Source organism: Pogoniulus pusillus, chromosome 5, assembly GCF_015220805.1.
Source record: "Pogoniulus pusillus isolate bPogPus1 chromosome 5, bPogPus1.pri, whole genome shotgun sequence".
Lineage (NCBI taxonomy): Eukaryota > Metazoa > Chordata > Aves > Piciformes > Lybiidae > Pogoniulus > Pogoniulus pusillus.
The window spans coordinates 147,417-167,301 of record NC_087268.1 but is presented as its reverse complement, the minus strand read 5'-3'; the positions used below and the strand labels follow the sequence as shown (position 1 = coordinate 167,301).

At 45.9% G+C, this 19,885-nt stretch overlaps 1 protein-coding gene across 6 annotated transcripts in view; it reads right to left on the bottom strand.

Moving 5' to 3' along the window:
• ATP6V1A (ATPase H+ transporting V1 subunit A) overlaps positions 1-19,796 on the bottom strand; it is a 35,445-nt gene extending 15,649 nt beyond the window's left edge. The window contains exons 1-5 of one of the 6 annotated variants that reach the window (XM_064142961.1): positions 19,710-19,796; positions 5,564-5,658; positions 3,197-3,325; positions 1,255-1,469; positions 441-578 (exon numbers count right to left, since the gene is read on the bottom strand). In XM_064142961.1, the coding sequence (XP_063999031.1) occupies positions 441-578; positions 1,255-1,469; positions 3,197-3,325; positions 5,564-5,645 (564 nt within the window). In that variant the 5' untranslated portion in view covers positions 5,646-5,658; positions 19,710-19,796. Of the gene's footprint in view, positions 1-440; positions 579-1,254; positions 1,470-3,196; positions 3,326-5,563; positions 5,659-10,669; positions 10,824-18,857; positions 18,986-19,258; positions 19,396-19,465; positions 19,484-19,520; positions 19,543-19,709 lie in introns of those variants that run through there. The other 5 variants (XM_064142963.1, XM_064142964.1, XM_064142960.1 and 2 more) reach the window with 5 other exon arrangements.
• Positions 19,797-19,885: the final 89 nt, after the last annotated feature.

The window sequence follows — 19,885 nt, the reverse complement described above, 5'->3', positions numbered from 1 at the left end:
GCAATAGCTGCACACTGGGACCAGCAGGCAAATTCTCTTCTTGACTACTCTGCACAGCTAGGTCTTAGATACTACCACCTCAACATGCTATCATCTTCACAAGGAAGGTTCTTCCCCTATTTACAATGCTACTGGAGTGCCATGTGTGGAAAAGTGCAAGATGAAGCTTCAATTAAGAACACACTTTTGAAAAGAAACCAAATTTTACATATTTATAAGGTACCAGAGATGACCACAGAAGTCACACTGAAGTGTCACTGGGAAACCATGTAGATAGAAAGTAGCTGCACAAGATAATCATGTCACCCCAGCAGGCAGGGTAGCAGAAAGGATCATGAACCCAGACATCTTGTTGCATGAAACACCTTCTAGTTGGCATCATGGAGCACATCGACGTTATGAAAGGGACATGGAACATACCAGCTGTTTAGGGGACTTACTGAAGTGTCATAGTTTCCGGGTGGAGCAATGTATGTAACTGTGCCCCTGTTCCGTGGGGGCAGCATGATTTTGTGCTTGATAAGGGAGTTTTCATTCACCACACCATAAATATCTCCACCAGTGATGTGGCTTCCAACCTAAAATCAGAAGAGATCTATTAGTCATAAGTGAGAATTAAAAGAAAGAAAAAAGAACTGGGTAAAATAACTGTAGCTGTTACACCTAGCACTGACTGTTCCCTTCATGAATTCATTGTCAGAGCAGAGCAGCCCTTTTACATACCTCATTACACTAACAGCACATTGCAAGCAACACTATCTGGGTTCAGGCATCTTCCAAGGCCTAGACAGTAGCAATTACTGGCCAATGCAAGGAATTTTCCTCACAGCTTAGCATGTTAAGTAAAGAAAGGACAGCAGATGCTAAACTTCAGGGTTGGAAAGAAGATGACACCAAGGTCTGAAGCAGTGACATTTTCCAGCTCTGAAGCTATTTTCATTTATGAAATGTGTGCTGCAGTCCTTTTTGTGAGGTAACACCTGCTCCTGTTAATGCTTAGTGCAACTCCACCAGCTTCCTCACGGCTTTGGAACTACATCAACACTTACCAAGTCTCTCATAACGCCGCAGCAACACACAGAAGGTCACGCTGAGTAAGGGGCAGTGATCCTAATCCAGTCTCTCTCAGCATCTCCTAGCATCCCTTTTCACATTAACCATAGCTCCCAGAAGTCACAGTCTTGGCGTTCTACTTCAGCCCTAAGTGCTAGGGGCAGTGGAGTAAGAGCTGAACGTAGGTGTGCCAGGACCTACCCGCAGATTTTTGGAAGGTGTGAAGTCCCATTTGACATCTCGGCTCAGAGCTGACACGTTGACACCTCTAGGGATATAGATACTTTTGGTCAGAGTGCTGATGTCTGAGAGAGGCCTCTGGATACCATCAAAAATAGCTCCCATTATGCCAGGCCCCAGTTCCACGGACAGTGGTTTGCCAGTACGGAGTACAGGATCTCCTACAGAGACACCAGCTACAGATGCGCTGAGGAAAGTTTCAGCCAGAGAAAGGGAAAGAAGCATGGCAGAAGGCATCATATTCACAACACCATAATCTTAAACCATCCCTCTGATCTTAGGGTAGTATTTTAATTACTATATTACACATCACTTGAGAATCATGCAGGGTTTGTCCTAAACTCAATCTGAAATGGCTGAAGCAAAGTTGTTCATCCTCCAGGGAAGCAAAGTAGGGGGGGAATATTCTGCTACACCATCATTAGTGCAGGCTAGATGTGTAGATGAGTTTACCGCAGTGCCAGCCACCAGGATGACAAAGCATTCTTAAACCTTTAAGCCCAGAAAACAGGTTTGGTTGTTAAGTTTGGAAAATATTACTAAATCTGTATTTTTTCACTTCAAAATGTTAAGAGAACATAACTTTTGACCTTGAGCCTTGCACAGCCTTTTTTGACAGCAGTATAATTTTACAGGGAGGTAGTCCAAGGCTACCCTTGCTGGTATCAAGTTCTCCAGTCTATGCACTATATAAGCTCCAGAGATGCACAGTGGACTTCTCTGTGAAGAGGCAATAGTTTGGCAAAAGGCCCTGCCAGAACACAGAACAACTCCAAAATCCTCTGCAAGATCCTCTGCAAGCTAACTTCAAAGAGACCTATGAGACAGTCCTCAGCAGTAACTATAGTCAGATTTGTTCCATGGCCAACAGACACTACAATCGTGATGGCTGAAATGATGAGGCTGTAGCCGGGGAGGGGGTTGGGCTCTGCTGCCAGGCATCCAGCAACCGAACAAGGGGACACAGCCTCACATTGTACCAGGGGAGGTCTAGGCTGGATGTTAGGAGGAAGTTGTTGTCAGAGAGAGTGATTGGCATTGGAATGGGCTGCCCAGGGAGGTGGAGGAGTCGCTGTGTTGAAGCAAAGCCTGGCTGAGGCCCTTAGTGCCATGGTCTGGTTGATTGGCTAGGGCTGGGTGCTAAGTTGGACTGGATCATCTTGGAGGTCTCTTCCAACCTGGCTGATTCTATGAATTATTAGATAGTGTCTAGTCACCAGTTTACCATCTGGCTCCTCAGAGCAAACCTTTGGGAACCAGCACAGTTTTTTATATAGCCTCTATAGATACACAGAGCCAATTCCTAATTTTAAAGGAATATGAGGAAAGAAAAGATCTGGCTTCAAGCTGTCAAGTTTTATGACTTGTGACATTCTCTCATGCATGTGTACTAGAAAATACATTTTAAGTCTATCTTAGAATACATGCTCTATCCTAGCTAGACTAAGACTATGTAAGCCACACGAGAAGCAAAAATGTACACTATTACATCTGGCAAAATGCTCACTTTCCATTTCCTAGCTAAGTGTTAGACAAGCAGTACTCAAAAGCAAAGAAAAGAATGCAAGAGGTACTGCTTTGGTAGTTTTGCCATTACTGGTTGACATTTGTCAAACAACTTGTCAACAAAGAGCTATAATAGTGAAATTAAAATTAACTTAAATTCTAATGTATATATTATTTGACTTTCATTAAAAAAAAAAGAAAAAATCCAAAGTAGCCTCCTCAGTAGCAGCCTCCAAGATATCATTTACCTCAAAGCCATCAGAATGTACAAAGGCATGCCGAACCCATGTGCTGCCTGGCAGTGAAGCACCAAGCGCTGGACCCAGTCAGCTTTCTTCACCACTATGCTCTGGACTGTGCAGCCTGGCAGGTGCAGAGGGATCAGTGAAAAGGATACACGTTTCTTCATACACCTGGACAGTTGCCAAATCACCTTCCAGCCGGATAATCTCCCCCACCAGCTCGCTGTGGCCCACTCGCACCAGCTCATACATGGCAGCGCCTGCCATGTTGCATGCCGTGACCACTACAAAAGACAGGCACAGAGGTGAGTGGTTTTCCTCCATCTCAGGAAATGTACTCAACAGACGTTAGCAACAACTACACAGCATAAGCCTAGTGTTCACTCAGAGCAGAAGCTGGCATAAAACCTGCTCTTTCTTGTGGGAAGCTTCCTCCCGCAGCGGAGCATGAAAGGTAAACATCAGACCCTGTGATGAGAAGTGTCCTTGGAGCCTTGAGGCTCCCAGGGGCCTGAGCCTGCAACAATGAGCAACCCACGCACAGCTGTCAGGGGGTGGAATCTGCCCGCCTCTGAGGTGGGCACGGCCCAGGGGGCTGACTCTGGCCACCCCCCCTGGGTGGGATCCTTAAGGTGTTTACTGTAAGTTAACCTATCTCTGCCTTACACTTAACCTGGAGCCAATCTGTACCCTCCACTTGTACCAATCTTGAACTAAGTCAGTTGTCTACACCCCCTTTGGGGGCTATAAAGGTCGCTGTATCGCCCTAATAAATTGCACTGCTGCGCAGAAGCCACAGAGTCGACTCTCAGTGCCCCGATCTCTCGCCGCACCGGTCTCCGACCTCCAACACTTTCTAATTTCAAAGCCAGAAGAAAAAGTTTCCCTATGCTTCTCATACTGTTCCTGAACACTCAACATGAGGACACTATCAGAACATCACAGCTCACAGCCCCCAGAAAGAGTTGGGGCTGTTCAGTCTGGAGAAGAGGAGGCTCCCAGGTGACCTTTCTGTGGCCTTCCAGGATCTGAAGGGAGCCTACAAAAAAAGCTGGGGAGGGACTTTGAGGCTGTCAGGGAGCGCCAGGACTGGGGGGAATGGAGCAAAGCTGGAGGTGGGGAGAGTCAGGCTGGATGTGAGGAGGAAGTTGTTAAGCATGAGAGTGGTGAGAGGCTGGAATGGGTTGCCCGGGGAGGTGGTTGAGGCCCCATGAGCCTGAGGGAGCTGGGACTCTTTAGCCTGGAGGAGACTGAGGGGTGACCTCACCAATGTTTATAAATACGTAAGGGCCAAGTGCCAGGAGGATGGAACCAGGCACTTTTCGGTGCTGCCCAGGGACAGGACAAGGGGCAATGGGTAGAAGCTGAGGCACAGGTAGTTTCACATAAACATGAGGAGAATTTTTTCCCTGTGAGGGTGACAGAGCACTGGCACAGGCTGCCCAGGGGGGTTGTGGAGTGTCCTCCTCTGGAGATATTCAAAACCTGCCTGCACATGTTCCTGTGTAATATGGTATAGGTGAGCCTGCTCTGGCAGGGGGGGTTGGACTGGATGAGCTTTCAAGGCCTCTTCCATCCCCTGACACTCTCTGATTCTTTTTCAATTAGATTTTAGCAAGCCTAGCTGCTTAAGGACAGAATTTATTACATCTTTTACATTCTAATACCAATCTTGCACATGAGGTTCACACATTTACACAAAAATACATTTTCCATTTCTTAGGAAAGAAAGCTGCCTCAGTTTGAAAATGTTTTTAAGTACTGCTTTTGCAGTTAAGGGACTAGCAGTTAAAGAACAGGTATTTATTCAGGTAGACACAGCCAAGGGTCTTATTCAGAGTTTCCTATTCATCAAATAAGCCACACTAACAAAAAATCAATGCTACTAATCCTTTACCACATTCCCAGCCTTTCCTTCACCCCTTGAAGAGAACGCAGGAGGGAGCAGAAAAGCTGGCAGTCTGCACATATTATGAACTGTTACCATCAGAGCCTCAAGGAACGCAAGCTGATAAGAGTCCTTCTCCCAGCTGCACTACTACCTTCTCTGACTCTTGCAGCTCCTTGCTGAGCCCCTCCAGTCCGTGGTGCAGTGGCAGAGAACATCTTGACACTGGCAGGGACAGAGTATTCCAGAAAGCACAGGGTCGAACTGCATTTCAGTAAGAATGAAGTATGTATCTCACACCCTTTAGAGAAGCTTAACAGACTGGGCCGGCAGACTTCTGACCAAGGGGCTTGATCTCACCCAGAAAGCTCACTACCTGTTGGTTTTATTATTACTACTCATCAGCCTACTTCTGCTCATTATGTCTTTAAAGGAGATTAACTGGCAGTAATATCATGTTAGTGTATTTCTTAGTATTTTAGACTACAAGTCAGATGTCTTAAAAAGCCTCTCCTGCCAAAAAAAGAGAATAAGTCCCACGCAGAGCTCTATTACTTCACTTCCAAGTGAAAAAGATTAACAAGACATTAAATGAAACAGAAGCCATGATTTTCTTTAAAAAAACAATACATACCAGGTCCAGAGACTCCATGAACATAGCCAACAAAAGCCTCTCTGTCCTCATCACGGATTTTGGGTAGCTTGGAGAAGTCCATTTTGCCTGTTCAACTGTACAGAGTGAAACAAGAAGAGAGTTAGTCCTGAAGAATACATTGTGCTAGTTTGAGCTCAGCTGGGATATTTTGGTGAGAAGAATGAGATGCCAGGCTGTGCAAAGGAAGCAGTGGTGATGGCTGCTGCACTCACAGGCTTGCTGAGATGGGTAAGAACAAGGACGCAAATACAGATAACAGAGTCTCTCTCTGGCGTTTGGGATGAACTTCTCTCTCTAACAAAACTTGCTGCCTCACTAAGCCGCCTGCTTCCTAACCCCCCTGGCTGACCCTCCAAACTCACCTTGAGCATAAGGCAAAGTCTGGAGTAAGGCAGAGGGGTGGGGAGAAGGTGGAAAGGTGGTTGGGAGCCCCTGCTGGGGACTCTGGTTTCTGGGAGAGCTGTTGTTTCTGTACTACCTTTTTAACTTGTCTGTGTCTGACTCTAACTGCATAGATTGCCAATACCTGCTTGGACACTGTGCTAAGCTGTGAATAGAAAGCTCCATTCTAATTTCCAGCTCAGCTGAGTCTAGCCTGGGTGATTTCATAAGAGTAGGGGAGGGGAGGGAACACCCAAAGCAGCACATACGCCCATACAATAAATTCCTCCTCTTCCTCCCGCCTTGTGTTCCCACTTAGAATGAATTCTGAACCCATACAGCCTGAAACACCTTAACTACACTGTTCTTAGAAGCCATAAAAAGTTAAAGAGTAACTAATTTAAACAAACAGAAGAACTAACAACCACTATTGCAGAAACAGAGGAGTGGAAGATCACTACTGCTGAGTGAAACAACTGCAATCCAAAGATGCCATAACACCACAGGATTGTTCTCAAGGATACTTAAACAATGGAGAACCTCTTCTGTCTTCAACATCTCATTTACCTTCCATCAAAATACGGTGTTTCCCACAATTCTGAGTGAGCAAGCAAAGAATGTTCTGGGATTGCTCTATTGCCTTCAGTCACTGTGCTAGTTTGAGCCTACTTGGCATATTTTGGTGAGAAGAATGAGATGCTAGGCAGTGAAAAGGAAGCAGTGGTGATGGCTGCTGCACTCATAGGCTTGCTGAGATGGATAAGAACATAAATAGAGATAACAGTTGCTTGTTCTCTGGCTTTGGGGCTGACTTTTTCTCTTTCTCTCTAACCTGCTGTGTACAAATCTTTCTGCTTCCTGACCCCCCTGGCTGACCCTCCAAAGGCATCTTGAACGTAAGGCAAAGTCTATGGTAAGGCAGAGGGGTCAGAAGGAGGTGGCAGGGTGGTTGGGAGCCCCTGCTGGGGACTCTGGTTTCTGGGAGGGCTGCTGTGTTTCTGTATCACTTTTTAACTAGTCTGTGTCTGTCTCTAGCTGCACAGATTTTAAATCATAGGATCACAGGATGTTAGGGGTTGGAAGGGACCCAAAGAGATTACCGAGTTCAGCCCGCCTGCCAGAGCAGGACAATCCTATCTAACACAGAGGAGCACATCCAGACAGGCCTGGAAAGGCTCCAGACAAGGAGACCCCACAGCCTCTCTGGGCAGCCTGTGCCAGTGCTCTGGGAACCTTCCAGCAAAGAAGTTCCCCCTTGTGTTGAGGCAGAACCTCCTGTGCTGCAGCTTACACCCATTGCTGCTTGTCCTGTGCCAGGGAGCAGTGAGCAGAGCCTGTTCCCCCCTCCTGGCAGCCCTCAGATACTGATAAACATTGATCAAATCCCCTCTCAGTCTTCTCTTCTCCAGACTGAGCAGCCCCAGGGCCCTCAGCCTCTCCACATCAGCCATGTCCAGTCCCCTCATCATCCTCCTAGCCCTCTGCTGGACCCTCTCCAGCAGATCCCTGTCCTTGAACTGGGCAGCCCAAAACTGAACACAGACCTCAAGATTAGGTGGTCTCAGAAGGGCAATGCTGGACACACTGCTCCTAATACACCCCAGGATCTCATTGGCCTTCTTGGCTACAAGGGCACATTGCCGTGCCACGGGTAACTTGTTAGTCACCAGCACCCCCAGCAGATCACCTCCCAGCCTGTACTGCTGCAGTTTGTTATTCCTCCCCAGGTGCAGGACTCTGCACTTGTCCTTGTTGAACCTCACCTGTTTCTTCTGTGCCCAGCTCTCAGTCTGCCCAGCCTGCAGCTGCCTGTATATTGTACTAAGCTGTAAATACAAAGCTTTGTTCAATTTTCCAGCTTGGCTGAGTCTAGCCTGGGTAATTTTCTTAAGTGGGGGGGGGTGCAGGTAACACTCAAACCATCCCAGTCACTAAAAAACAATCAGCATAGGAAAAGCTGCTGCAGAAATAGACCTCTTCAATCCATGATTGTCCTAGGCTGTGCTGCTTCTGGTGCATTTAATGGTTTTGCTTTGTCAGGCCTCACCATCCTTTGAGTTACCGTGGAAACCAGTCAGTGCTGGAGCACTGAAGGCGGCTCTCTATCCATGTCTACAGTACTGAGACATGTATGACACAGCTGGTGAAAGGTGTGGTATGGCAGCCCCAGCATGTAATGCTCTCTGTACCAACAGGGCCTATCAGTACATCCGTGGTTCAGTGGCACAAACTGTGCAAGGCATCCGTTGATGCTGACAGTCTCTGTGAGAAGCTCCACTTAACCCAACACTGTTCCACAACCCTTCTGGTGATTTTCATTTTTTACCCTAATAATCATTCTAAACCTGGTGCAGCTTGAGGACATTTTGTCTTGTACTATCACTTGTTATTTGGAGGAACAGACTGACCCCATCTCACTACAATCTCCTTTTTGGTGGCTGTCAAGAGACAAGAGGCATACTTGGGCTTGAAAACTTGCCCCATGCACAGTGGGGAAGACAGCAACTGCGTCGCCCATCATTAAAGGACGCTTTCCTGCCTGTTCTTCAGAACCAGAAGGTAACCAAGATCTGCTATTAAAAAAAAATCTTATTGCTGTTTTCCATTGTTTCAGTATACTACTATTCCTCTACCCCTTGGACTCTTTATCAACCTAAATGTTTTCAGTTGGTGGCTCTGCCCTGCAAGAAAAGGGTCTCCAATGATTCCAAACTCCTCTTCAACCTGAAGGAACAGATTCTTCCAGGCTCCACGTCTTGCTGGAGCAGGTTGTGTAACATGGCTACCACTGATTCACTTCACCCCAACAGTTGATCATGACTCAGTCTCCACCAGCCTGAAGTGGAACTGCTAACTGCTCTCCAGCTCAAAGGCTCTATCAGGTCACTCTACTCTCCATAAAGACAGTTTATCCTTTAAGCTGCCTATTGCTTAGGCTCAGGAGAGAATGTCAATTTCACTGCTCATCTCTCAAAAGTCTCATCTGACAAATGGTAGAGGGGAGGTCCTCAGAAACCAATCTGCATGTCCCGAGCAGCTGTTAAGAGCTGGTTCTGCTCAGACTAACCTCCTTCAAGCACAATTACTGTTCATACCGAAAAGAGGCAGCCAGTCTTACAAATCCACGCAAAGCCTTTCCTGTGCTATACCATCAAGAATGGTATCTAGAGCCCTGCTACTGAAATTTCCCACAGAAGCACAACAAAGTTCCAGCAGTGTCTCAGAACTGAATTAGCGACGCTGTTTGGCCATTAGACAGCACAGGGTCCCATATGAAAGTCAATTCAAAAAGACAAGAAAAAAGAAGAACACTGCTCAGCTTTGTTTTAATCTCCCTATTCATATCCAAACCCTGCAGGTCAGCTGACCACCACTTGAAGCTACTGTTGATTTTTTAGAGACACAAAAAAGGAGCTCAGAGCAGGCATTACGCAGTTAAAACTGAATCCTGACACCCAGCATCTGCCTCTCCTGCGGCTGCTGCACTCCCTCTCTCTTACTATAGCCCTCTTCCCAAATCACTGATGAGTCAACCAAAAGAGAACAGGATTACTCTGCTAGACCACCTGCAAGACACCAATAAACCTTATCTTTGTCCTGACCATCAGCAACTTCACCAACTGCTTTTAAACACACACCTATTAACTACTCTGAGTGTAGAAGATGAAGTCTGCCTCCTTCTTCTACATTCCATCTCCTGTATCCTTCCAAGCAAAGTATACACAGTCTAAAAAGCCACTGCTCACCCAGCCAAACTGAATTATTTAAGGGGCTATGGATACTTGAACACTGAATACAAATCCAGGATAAGAAAATTAAAACTCTGTTATTTCTCTCTACACAGTTTTCTTATGATGGTGTATGAATATGAAAGATTTGGATTTTACATGGAGAAGTCCTTGAGGACAGAAATGCTGCCTTTGCTACCCACTCCATTACATGCTTTCGTTATCAGTGCTCAGACAAAATTCAATTCCCCAAAGCATGTCAGGATTTGCTAAATGTACCACGGTGTGTGTGCAGGCAGTGGGGCCTTAGCCCAGAAGCTGTGGTAGCTAGCCATTTTCAAGAGCTACTGAGCTTCAACAGCTTTGCAGAGGCCTCCTGCTTACACAGGACATAAGGCACTATATTCAATCCTTTCCTTCAAAAGTCCACTAGCACACCTAGACAGGATATTAGTTTAATTTTACACTCTTGGGAGCAAAGATGCATTTTGCATCCTTTAAAGTATATATATTGGAATCTTCCTCAGCCTAAACACTTCATCAACTGATTTTAAACGTGCTCCTAAGCTCTGACATTGTTGTATACTGCCTAATAGTGCCAAAACCCAAAATACTACTTGCTGCAGAACTATTTCTGACTAAAAGATGATATATTAAAGGAATAGTTTTTGTCCTAAGCAAACAAAAAAGGACCAATGATCTGAGTTTTCTATCTTGGTTTCTCCCCAGCACAGCAATTTTAGCTAGACATTAATGCCAAGCACTGTCCTGCTCTCAACGATGGAGAGTTCTGTTTTCTATTACAGCTCCTTGGTTTTGCTTCAGACATTTGATCAGACCAAGAATTTACACAAGGAGCTGCCTTATCATGAGGACCTCTTCAAAATTAAGATTCCAATAATGTTTTCAAAAGGAGCCTTTTTCCAGCAGGGAAAAAAAAATCCGAGACTATTTTATCACAAACACAGATTCTTACCTTAATCTGCAGAAACAGAGAGTGACAAAAAATATCCACAGGCCTAACGAAGCAAAGCCAGAATTCAGCAGTTAAGCACCATCGCTTAGGAAATAATCGTCCTTCTACTGTCCCTACAGAGGGATGAGAAAGCCTGCTGCAGAGGGGAAAGAAATTTCTGACACACAGCAGAGGCACAGCCACCTGACTTGATGAGTCATCAGTCTGTCTCTCTCGCTCTCTCCCACCAGCACCGAGGAATGCCGCAATAGCAAATCCAGCTACCCAGAGCCCAGCTGAACTCCCAGCTGCACCCTCCGAGCTGCACACAGCTGGGCGCTGCACACAGCCGGGCGGGCAAAGTCAAAAGCAGCATTCAGCATTTGCATTAAGCGCTTCCTACAGAGGCAATCACCCCAGCGTCCCAAAAGGTTGCATATTACCACATAAAAATCCTTACAAGAAAGATGCCTGCTTTCTGCTGGCATCAGTCTACCTTGCAGTCCTTCAGTGTTCTCCATGCCAGTCTGTGCTCTGCTCTGAAGAGCTTAACAGCAACCATGTGGTAGTTTGAGCCTAGCTAGAATGTTTTGCTGAGAAGAACAAGATGCTAGGCTGTGAAAAGGAAAAAACGCTGATGTCTGCTGCACTCACAGGCTTGCTGAGATGGATAGGAATAACAACACAAACACAGATAACAGAGCTGCTCTCTGGCTCTTGGGGCTGCATGAACTTCTCTCTCCCTTACTTGCTACCTGACTAAGCTGTCTGCTTCCTAACGCCCCTGGCCGACCCTCCAAACTCACCTTGAGCATAAGGCAAAGTCTGGGGTAAGGTAGAGGGGTGGGGAGAAGGTGGCAGGGTGGTTGGGAGCCCCTGCTGGGGACTCTGGTTTCTGGGAAGGGCGTTGTATTTCTCTATTACCTTTTTAACTTGTCTATTTCTGTATACATTGTAAATACTTGCTTGTATATTGTGCTAAACTGTAAATATAAAGCTTCATTCAATTTCCAGATCGACTGAGCCCAGTCTGGGTGATTTTACTCTGGGTGGTGGGGGGCAGGTAACACCCAAACCATCACCAACCATTTAACAACAGGTTGCACAGGAAATCCCTGAAGACACCATAATACTACTGGCTCGAGTATGTACTACAGGTATTGATTCTATTCAAAACAGAGTCTTTTAAGGCTTGCTTCAGCTAACATAAGAACTCCTTCCCCTACTCGGCAGAAGCATATTCAACATTGAAATAAACTCCCAAGGGAGGTAGTGGATTTCCCCCTACATTAGGCAGTTTCAAGGCCCATCTTAAGAGGGTGCTGGGCCATCTCATTTAAACTGTATTCTTACCCTGAAAGGTTGGACTAGATGATCTTTGAGGTCTCTTCCAACCTGATATTCTATCAATCTATGAAAACTGCACAATATCCAACAGCTTAGCATAGCAGACTGATGTGTCACCTTGAATGACAGCTGCTAGAATCTTACTGAAGATCTACAGGCACTGACATTACCCTGTATGTCATACAGAAGGCAAGCAGCTCTGCAGTCTCTCCCTCAAGAAGCTGAATGAGTTGAAGAGTTCCCTGCATCCTTCACAGCTTCTCAAGACTATCTTTGCAAGTTCTAGGATTAGTAACACATCCAATCAGCTCAAAACTTTAAATACACAACCCAAAACTGTAGTAAATAGCACAAGACCATAAATTCAGAAGCAGCAGCAGCACTACATTAAGTCACCAGTGCTAGGATTCATTCTGCTGAAGTAACTTTGAACTAGGTCCATAGATTTTTTGCCATATCTGAAATGGACCAGTGTTTTGATTTCCTAGGGTAGAAATACCGAGTTAGAAGACAAGCCCCAACATTTGCTATCCAGGAAGGCTTAATAGGCATACATAGCAAACCATAATCAAATGAAATGTTCCCTGCTCCTCTTCTTAGTAAAAACCTAGGCATTACAGGACAGTAAGGATCACACCCCACACTGGGCAATCAGCTTAGCATCGCATCTGAGGTGGTTTAGAAGCAATAACGCAAACATAACCTGTGCTCACCTGAGCAGCCTTTGGTACAGCATGCAGTATTCAGCTGCACAGTACGTGCTGCTTGCAGCAAGATCCTCATAAACAACAGGATAATTACCACTAGGTATTTCCTGTAACTTGGGACAGTTCATATTTCTCTTTCCAAAGGATATTTTAAAGAGGAAGTATTAGAAGTCTACAGTCTAAGTTACCAAATAAATGCAGAAGTTTGCCTGCTCATGCAGGAAGCACCACCAACATAAATTGTTACTTGAGCACCCATGGTTTTGTTCAGAAGTGTGGGAGATTCCTTCACTTAGCCTAGAAGAGGACTAAAATAAAGGCATTTGAACATGACTTGGAAATTAGCTGCAGCAATTTCCCTAGATAGAAAAGCTGGAAAGGCATTCATTGCATAGCTGCCTTGGCCCACTGAAGATCTGATGAGCTCAGTAGATAACTGGCCTTCTAACTTCAAACACAGCTGCCATACTGACAAAGATTCTAGTTTTATCAATTAAAATACTCCTGTTACTTAAGTCACATTGTTCACTTAAGAAAAAACAACTTCATCAGCTGACTGGCTAAATACTACAGAGTTTTCAACAGTAGAGTTTTCTTCAAAATTCTCTCCACACAGCTTCTCTAGATGAGCTCTAGAAGTGGAAATGTACGATTCTCCCTTTATTTCATTCACAAGTTTCACAGAGAGAAAAACTTGACATTCCTTTCAGCCTGCTACATATCCTGAACCCCCCACTTGGCTTGACAGACTTCCAAATGCAACTAAGAACCAAGCCATAACATGGAATACTAATACAACAATCATTTCTCTGTCCCATGGTGGCTTTCTGTTCTTATCCTGATCTTGTCATCCCACTACTAGGGCTAAAAAGTTCTGCAGCCATCTACCTAGTGCAATATTCAGTCATCTCTTCTAGAAACACAAAATTTTCATTAATCTCACTATCCTTACTGCAAAACCAAAATCCACCCTTAATTTTACTATTTCATAGAAGTCACTCTATTTTAAGGAGTATTTGGCATCATTACTTGAAATACTTCTTATTGCTCTAATCTTGAAGATGGCAAATACCAAAATAAGATGAATGCAAAGTTGTAAGCAATCAGAATTCAGTAGAGTCACTTCTGAAGAGCCTAAGATTCTTACAGGCAAAAGGCACACAACTTCACAGCACAAGTATTGCTAGATTTGTAAGACAGGCTCAGTTTTACATGCAGACACATATTAATAATTTGGGCTCATTGAAATGTATTGGCTCCTAACCCCTTGTTCCTAAATGCAAGAGCTAAACCACTAAGCACAAGTTTGGAATAAGCATTTCAGCATAAGCATTCAACTTGAGAGCAGTCTTCAGAGGAGGGATATTATGGAATCTCCAGATTATTATGTGAGGCATTTCACAGATAGTTTGAAGAACTGAACCAGGAGTAAGTTTGTATTAAAGTCTTTGAGAAAGTTCTAATACCCCTAGCAGATACAAGTCCTGTTTCATAGCACTTTGGTATAATGAAACACCTGGTTGGAATCACAACACACACTGGCACTGGATTCTCATAAAAGGAAATTAAGCTGAAGTCAGCTTTTCCTGTAATGGAAAACTTCATCTTTGTGTTTAAAAGCACGTTAAGCCACATTTGGAGATTTTATGTTCAATTACCTGAAGCATTTACAGTCTTTTCTAGAACAGCCAGAACCACTCCAAGATACTAAATTTTAACACTGTTTAAACTACATATTGTGGTGGCTGTCCAAACATCTACCAGGTGAAGCAAATTTATCTCATTATAACAAACCCTCAAGATTTAAAGATCCAGAGGAAAGTCACAGAATAGAACTGCCTTTTTAGAAGTCTTCCAATAAAAACACTTTCTTCTCTCTCTAAAACTAGTATTTTTTCCCCATGACCTTTACGTCCTTCATACTTTACCATCCCAACCGCAACAGGGACTTCTCTTTGTGCTTAGGACACAGAATGCAGACTGGCAGCAAGGACATGCACACCACCTATCCTCTACAATCTTAAACAACAAAACACTCCAGTAAGCAAGCATAGCTTAAAGCATCCTAAAGATGGGACACAGCACAAGAAATGCTGCATCTTCAGAGTGCGGATTCTGACATTTTTCTGGAGACACCAACAAGTGGTCAGGTAAAATTCATCAGCCCACCAACATTTCATCATGGCAAGATGAGTCATGGTTAACTGGGAGAGCAATGACCTCCAAAACCATTCTTTTCAAGGTTAAATAGATGTCAGGCATCTAATACAGAAAGCCCAGCAATATAACAACGTGGCGACAATGGCCTTCCGTACTAGTTTTCGGTACTTGGGGATTACTGCGATCTGACCATTTTAAAAGACACCCAAAAGGGACTCTCCAAAACGCTCTAAATGTTGACAAAATTAAACAACTATCAACCAAGCAAGCATTGGATTACTGTCCAACTATTTCTGAATACAGTTGCCACACTGAAACTTAGTTAAGCTGAGAGACATAATTTGTGCCCAGGTAGCCAAGAGAGCCAGTGGCATTCTGGGCTGGAACAGGAGCAGTGTGGGCAGCAGGACAAGGGAGTTTAATTCTTCCCCTGTACTCAGCACTGCTCAGGCCACATCTTCAGTACTGTGTCCAGATCTGTGCTCCTCAATTCAAGAGAGATGTTGAGGTGCTGGAAGGTGTCCAGAGAAGGGTGACAAAGCTGGTGAGGGGCCTGGAGCACAGCCTTGTGAGGAGAGGCTGAGGGAGCTGGGGGTGTGCAGCCTGCAGCAGAGGAGGCTCAGGGCAGAGCTCATTGCTGGCTACAACTACCTGAAGGGAGGCTGTAGCCAGGTGGGGTTGGGCTCTTCTGCAGCAACAGAAGAAAGGGACACAGTCTCAAGCTGTGCCAGGGGAGGTCTAGGTTGGATGTTAGGAGGAAGTTGTTGGCAGAGAGAGTGATTGGCATTGGAATGGCTGCCCAGGGAGGTGGAGGAGTTGCTGTCCCTGGAGGTGTTGCAGCCAAGCCTGGCTGGGGCACTTAGTGCCATGGTCTGGTTGGTTGGGCAGGGCTGGGGGCTAGGTTGGACTGGCTGAGCTTGGAGGTCTCTTCCAGCCTGCTTGATTCTATGATTCTAAATAATGAAGGCAATGAATCAAGAAAATAAATTTAGTAGCTAAAACTGGATCCATATACACCTTACTAGTAGCTGTTCAAAAAGCTAGCAGCAAATGTCCACTCCTAAACTCTCCATTTGCACAGAGGAGGAGGAGGAGGGAGTGAACACAATAAAAAGAATAAATGAACCTCTTTGGAACATGAAAGGTGGCACAATAACCAGCAGAAGGTCTAGTCTAACACAGTTTTGCATGTTGGACCTTACGGTGATTACTGGCTTCACCTGTACAGGAGGAAAAGGCTGAGCAGTTTAGATTCATTACATTTCCTCTGCTGGAGTAGGTCCGTATTTGTCTCTGACCAGCTGGGAAGCTAAAAATGTCTTATGTTTTAAGATGGTGAGTAAGCATGAAGGAGCATGATATTCCAATCAATTACACTCCCTGGTACAGTTCCAGTCTAAAAAAGACTAAATCATGTGGATACCACTGTTCAACATCATCTCATCATTTCCAGGCTTTTAAATCTCCCACTTTTCTTTGCGACCAATAATGAAAGTATGAAAGAACTAGCCAGTGGAGCACTGTGTTGAAGTGTCCTTTGTTGGGTTTGTTTTAAGAGAATGAAAAAGAGGGACTATTATTTGACCAGCAATAGCAGACAATATTTTATGGTCAACATCAAAGTAATCACAGATATCAACTAGGTTATCCTGTTCTACTCTTTAAAGAGAGTACTTAGGAACACAGTCTCAGGTCACCAATGAGCAAATTAATATCACAAGGGAAAACCATCAGTAGGAATTTTCAGGGCTCTGGAACAAAAGGGACAGTATTATGGTATCCAAACACAAGAGGTGCAGCATAGTGCCTCTGAATGTATCTCCAGATCTAGTAATCTCTTAGTTTATAAAGGTTTTGAATGATAATGCCCAACACCAGTAGCCATGTGTATCTGGAAGATAAATGCAGAAAGCCATATTAAGGGGAAAAAAATTTAGCCAACAAAAGCACACAGAAGCCTGCAGACTCTAAGCCAGGATTAATGAGGAATACAACAGTTAACATATACTAAGAACAAAATACAAACAAAGAAAACACCCCAGAATTTAAGATAATGCTGTACAAAAAAATAAGGAAGTAGTACTAATCCTTCAGGGTTCAACCCTAGAAAATAGTTGACTTGGAAAATGGAAAAGTTACATTGACAGGAAACCAAGATCTTGTGTTACTTCTTGCAACACAAGACTTCAACCCCCATTTGAACAGTCAGCTGATGCCAGTAGTCATTTTCCAGCACTGTCTTAATTTCTCCTTTCTCTGAAGCTGATGTCCATGATGGCTTATTATTTCTGAATGTCACGTTTTGCCCCCGAAAACAAAATTAAGACTGGGTTTTTTTGCCTACATGAGTGTAAAAGTGGGTTTAAGACGGCTTCACAGTAAACCAATTTGCATATAAAACATTTTTGGTAGTTCACAGACCTGTAAACAATGATCTCACTTCACATATTAAGTAGAAAATAATAAAATGTAAATACTGATATGTCTTTTATGATTAGCTGCTCCTTGAAAAGGCCTTTAAAAGTGCTGTATTGAGATGCCAAACACTCAGGTGCTGATCTGCAGAGTGCCAAAATCAGCAAATTCAGCAACTTACAACACATATTATGGAGCTGTCTCATTTACTCAAACTCCCATTTGCAAATGCAAATCTACACTTGGTACATACTTGTTTAAGTGCTCCAAATGGGTGGGCGAATAAACCACCTCTAGCAGGCTATGAGCACCCCCTTTCCACTTCCCGAATTGTCATTAGCATTTGAAATACCATGCTAGATCAAATAGCCAATGCACTTCGCTTAAGTATTGCATTACAATGAATAAAGTTATCACCACATCGTTTTTGTTCACAGCTGGAGTGAAAATTCATTGAGGGAAGCTAGTAAATTCTTAGGCAGAAATAACTTCGGGCAACTGCACTGAATGGATAGCTCTTGATACGTGTTATATACTCCAATGTCACAGCTATCTAGAACATGCATGGTATCCAGAACGCAGTCACAGAAAACTGTTCCTGCCTTTAAGTAAATTCTAAGTGGGACTTCTGAAACACCTCTAAATCAGAATTTTGACACTGACTACATGAACAGGAAACACATTTAATTCCCCATTAGCATTTTCACCTAAAAAAAAAACAGGCGGGCCCTTTCACTATGGAAGAGTTGCAGTCAGAAGCCCATAGAAGTATTCCTGTTCTGCAGGCTTGCTGCTTGCTCACTGCAGGGCTAGAGTCAAGACATAGAAAAGTTCAGTTTCAGCAACACGAGATGGAGGGGTGACCCAACACAGAAACCCCAGCGCTGCCACCACTTTTGTTTAAAATAGATTCTGGCATATCCCTAGCATATCTCACTGGGCATCTTTCAGAGTGCTCAGTAGGTTTCTTATTCGAGGAAACTCTAACCCCTTTGCTATAAAAAAGACGGTGAGGTGCTGGAGCAGGTCCAGGGAAGGGCAAGGAAGCTTGTTAAGGGTCTAGAGAACAGGACTTGTGAGGAGGAGCTGAGGGAACTGGGGTTGTTTAGCCTGGAGAAAAGGAGGCGGAGGGGAGACCTTCTTGTTCTCTGCAACTCCCTGAAAGGAAGCTGGAGAAAGGTGGGTGTTGGTCTCTTCTCCCTGGTAACAAGTGACAGGATGAGAGGAAGTGGCCCCAAGTCACACCAGAGGAGGTTTAGATTGGACATTAGAAGAAATGCCTTCACTGAAAGGGTTCTCAAACACTGCAATAGGTTCCCGAGGTAGGTGGTTGAATCCCCATCCCTGAAGGTGTCTGAAAGCCACAAAGACGTGGTGCTGAGGGACCTGGTTTAGCACCATCCTTAACATAGTTAAACAACAGTTGGACTTGATCTTGAAGGTCTTTTCCAACCACAACGATTCTATTCTATTCAGGGGAGACTACTTTGCTTTCCAGGCCTTTTCTCTTAAACCCGAGCCTAGGAAGGTCACGGCCGACATCAGAGGGCTTTCCCGCTAGGAAACGGCTCCGTACCTACCGCGCATGTAGCGCTGCGTTTCAGCCAAAGCCCAAGAGGCGGCAGACGGCCTTCCCTCACAGTGCAGCCTCCTGTCCTTACTCCGGCCCAGGTCGGGTGAAGCAAGAGACGCAGGCCGGCAACCCCGGGGTCCCTGTCCGCCGTCCAAGAGATAATACTTCGCAGATACTACTGACCCCTTCCCTCCAACCCCTAGCGCACGGCGCGGCGGGAGCAGCCGCTGACGGCCACCTCAGAGATGAGACCGTCACCTCTCCTGGGCAGGGAACTGCCAAAAAGGAGGGCAAGAAGCGACTTCCCCACCCCCACCTTCCTCACACCGCGATTCACCGGGCAGTGCTCCAAAAGGAAGAGTAGAGCACGGCCAAGTACGGAAAGAGGAACGAACGAGCGGTCTTAACCTGCGTCCGGCGCCGGCACTCCCGAGGCTCTGCTCCCTCCCGGCAGCGGCGCTGGCTCAGCTGATGCCGGCCGCACGCACGCACGCACGCACGCACGCACGTCAGCCCACGCCGGAAGTGCCCCGCGAGGGCGCCTTTCCCGCCTCCCCGCGCCGTGGGCGCTTCTGCCGGGGGTGCGAGCGGCGAATGCCCTTCTGGGCGCCTCACCCTCTGCCCTCCCCGGCCCTTAGCCACTCCTGCCCCCCGCCGGAGCACGCCTTACCCTCTGCCCTCCCCGGCCCTTAGCCACTTCGGTCCCCCGCCAGGGCCTTTCTGGGCGCCTTACCCTCTGCCCTCCCCGGCCCTTAGCCACTTCGGTCCCCCGCCAGGGCCTTTCTGGGCGCCTTACCCTCTGCCCTCCCCGGCCCTTAGCCACTTCGGTCCCCCGCCAGGGCCTTTCTGGGCGCCTTACCCTCTGCCCTCCCCGGCCCTTAGCCACTTCGGTCCCCCGCCAGGGCGCGGCGACCGCGCGATTGGGCCGCGCGCGCGTCGCCAGGGCCCTCCCCCGCCTTCTCTCGCGCCCTGCCCCGCGCCCTGTCACGCGGCGAGGCGCGGCGCGCGCGGCGGGGGGCGGGGCTGCCGCAGTCA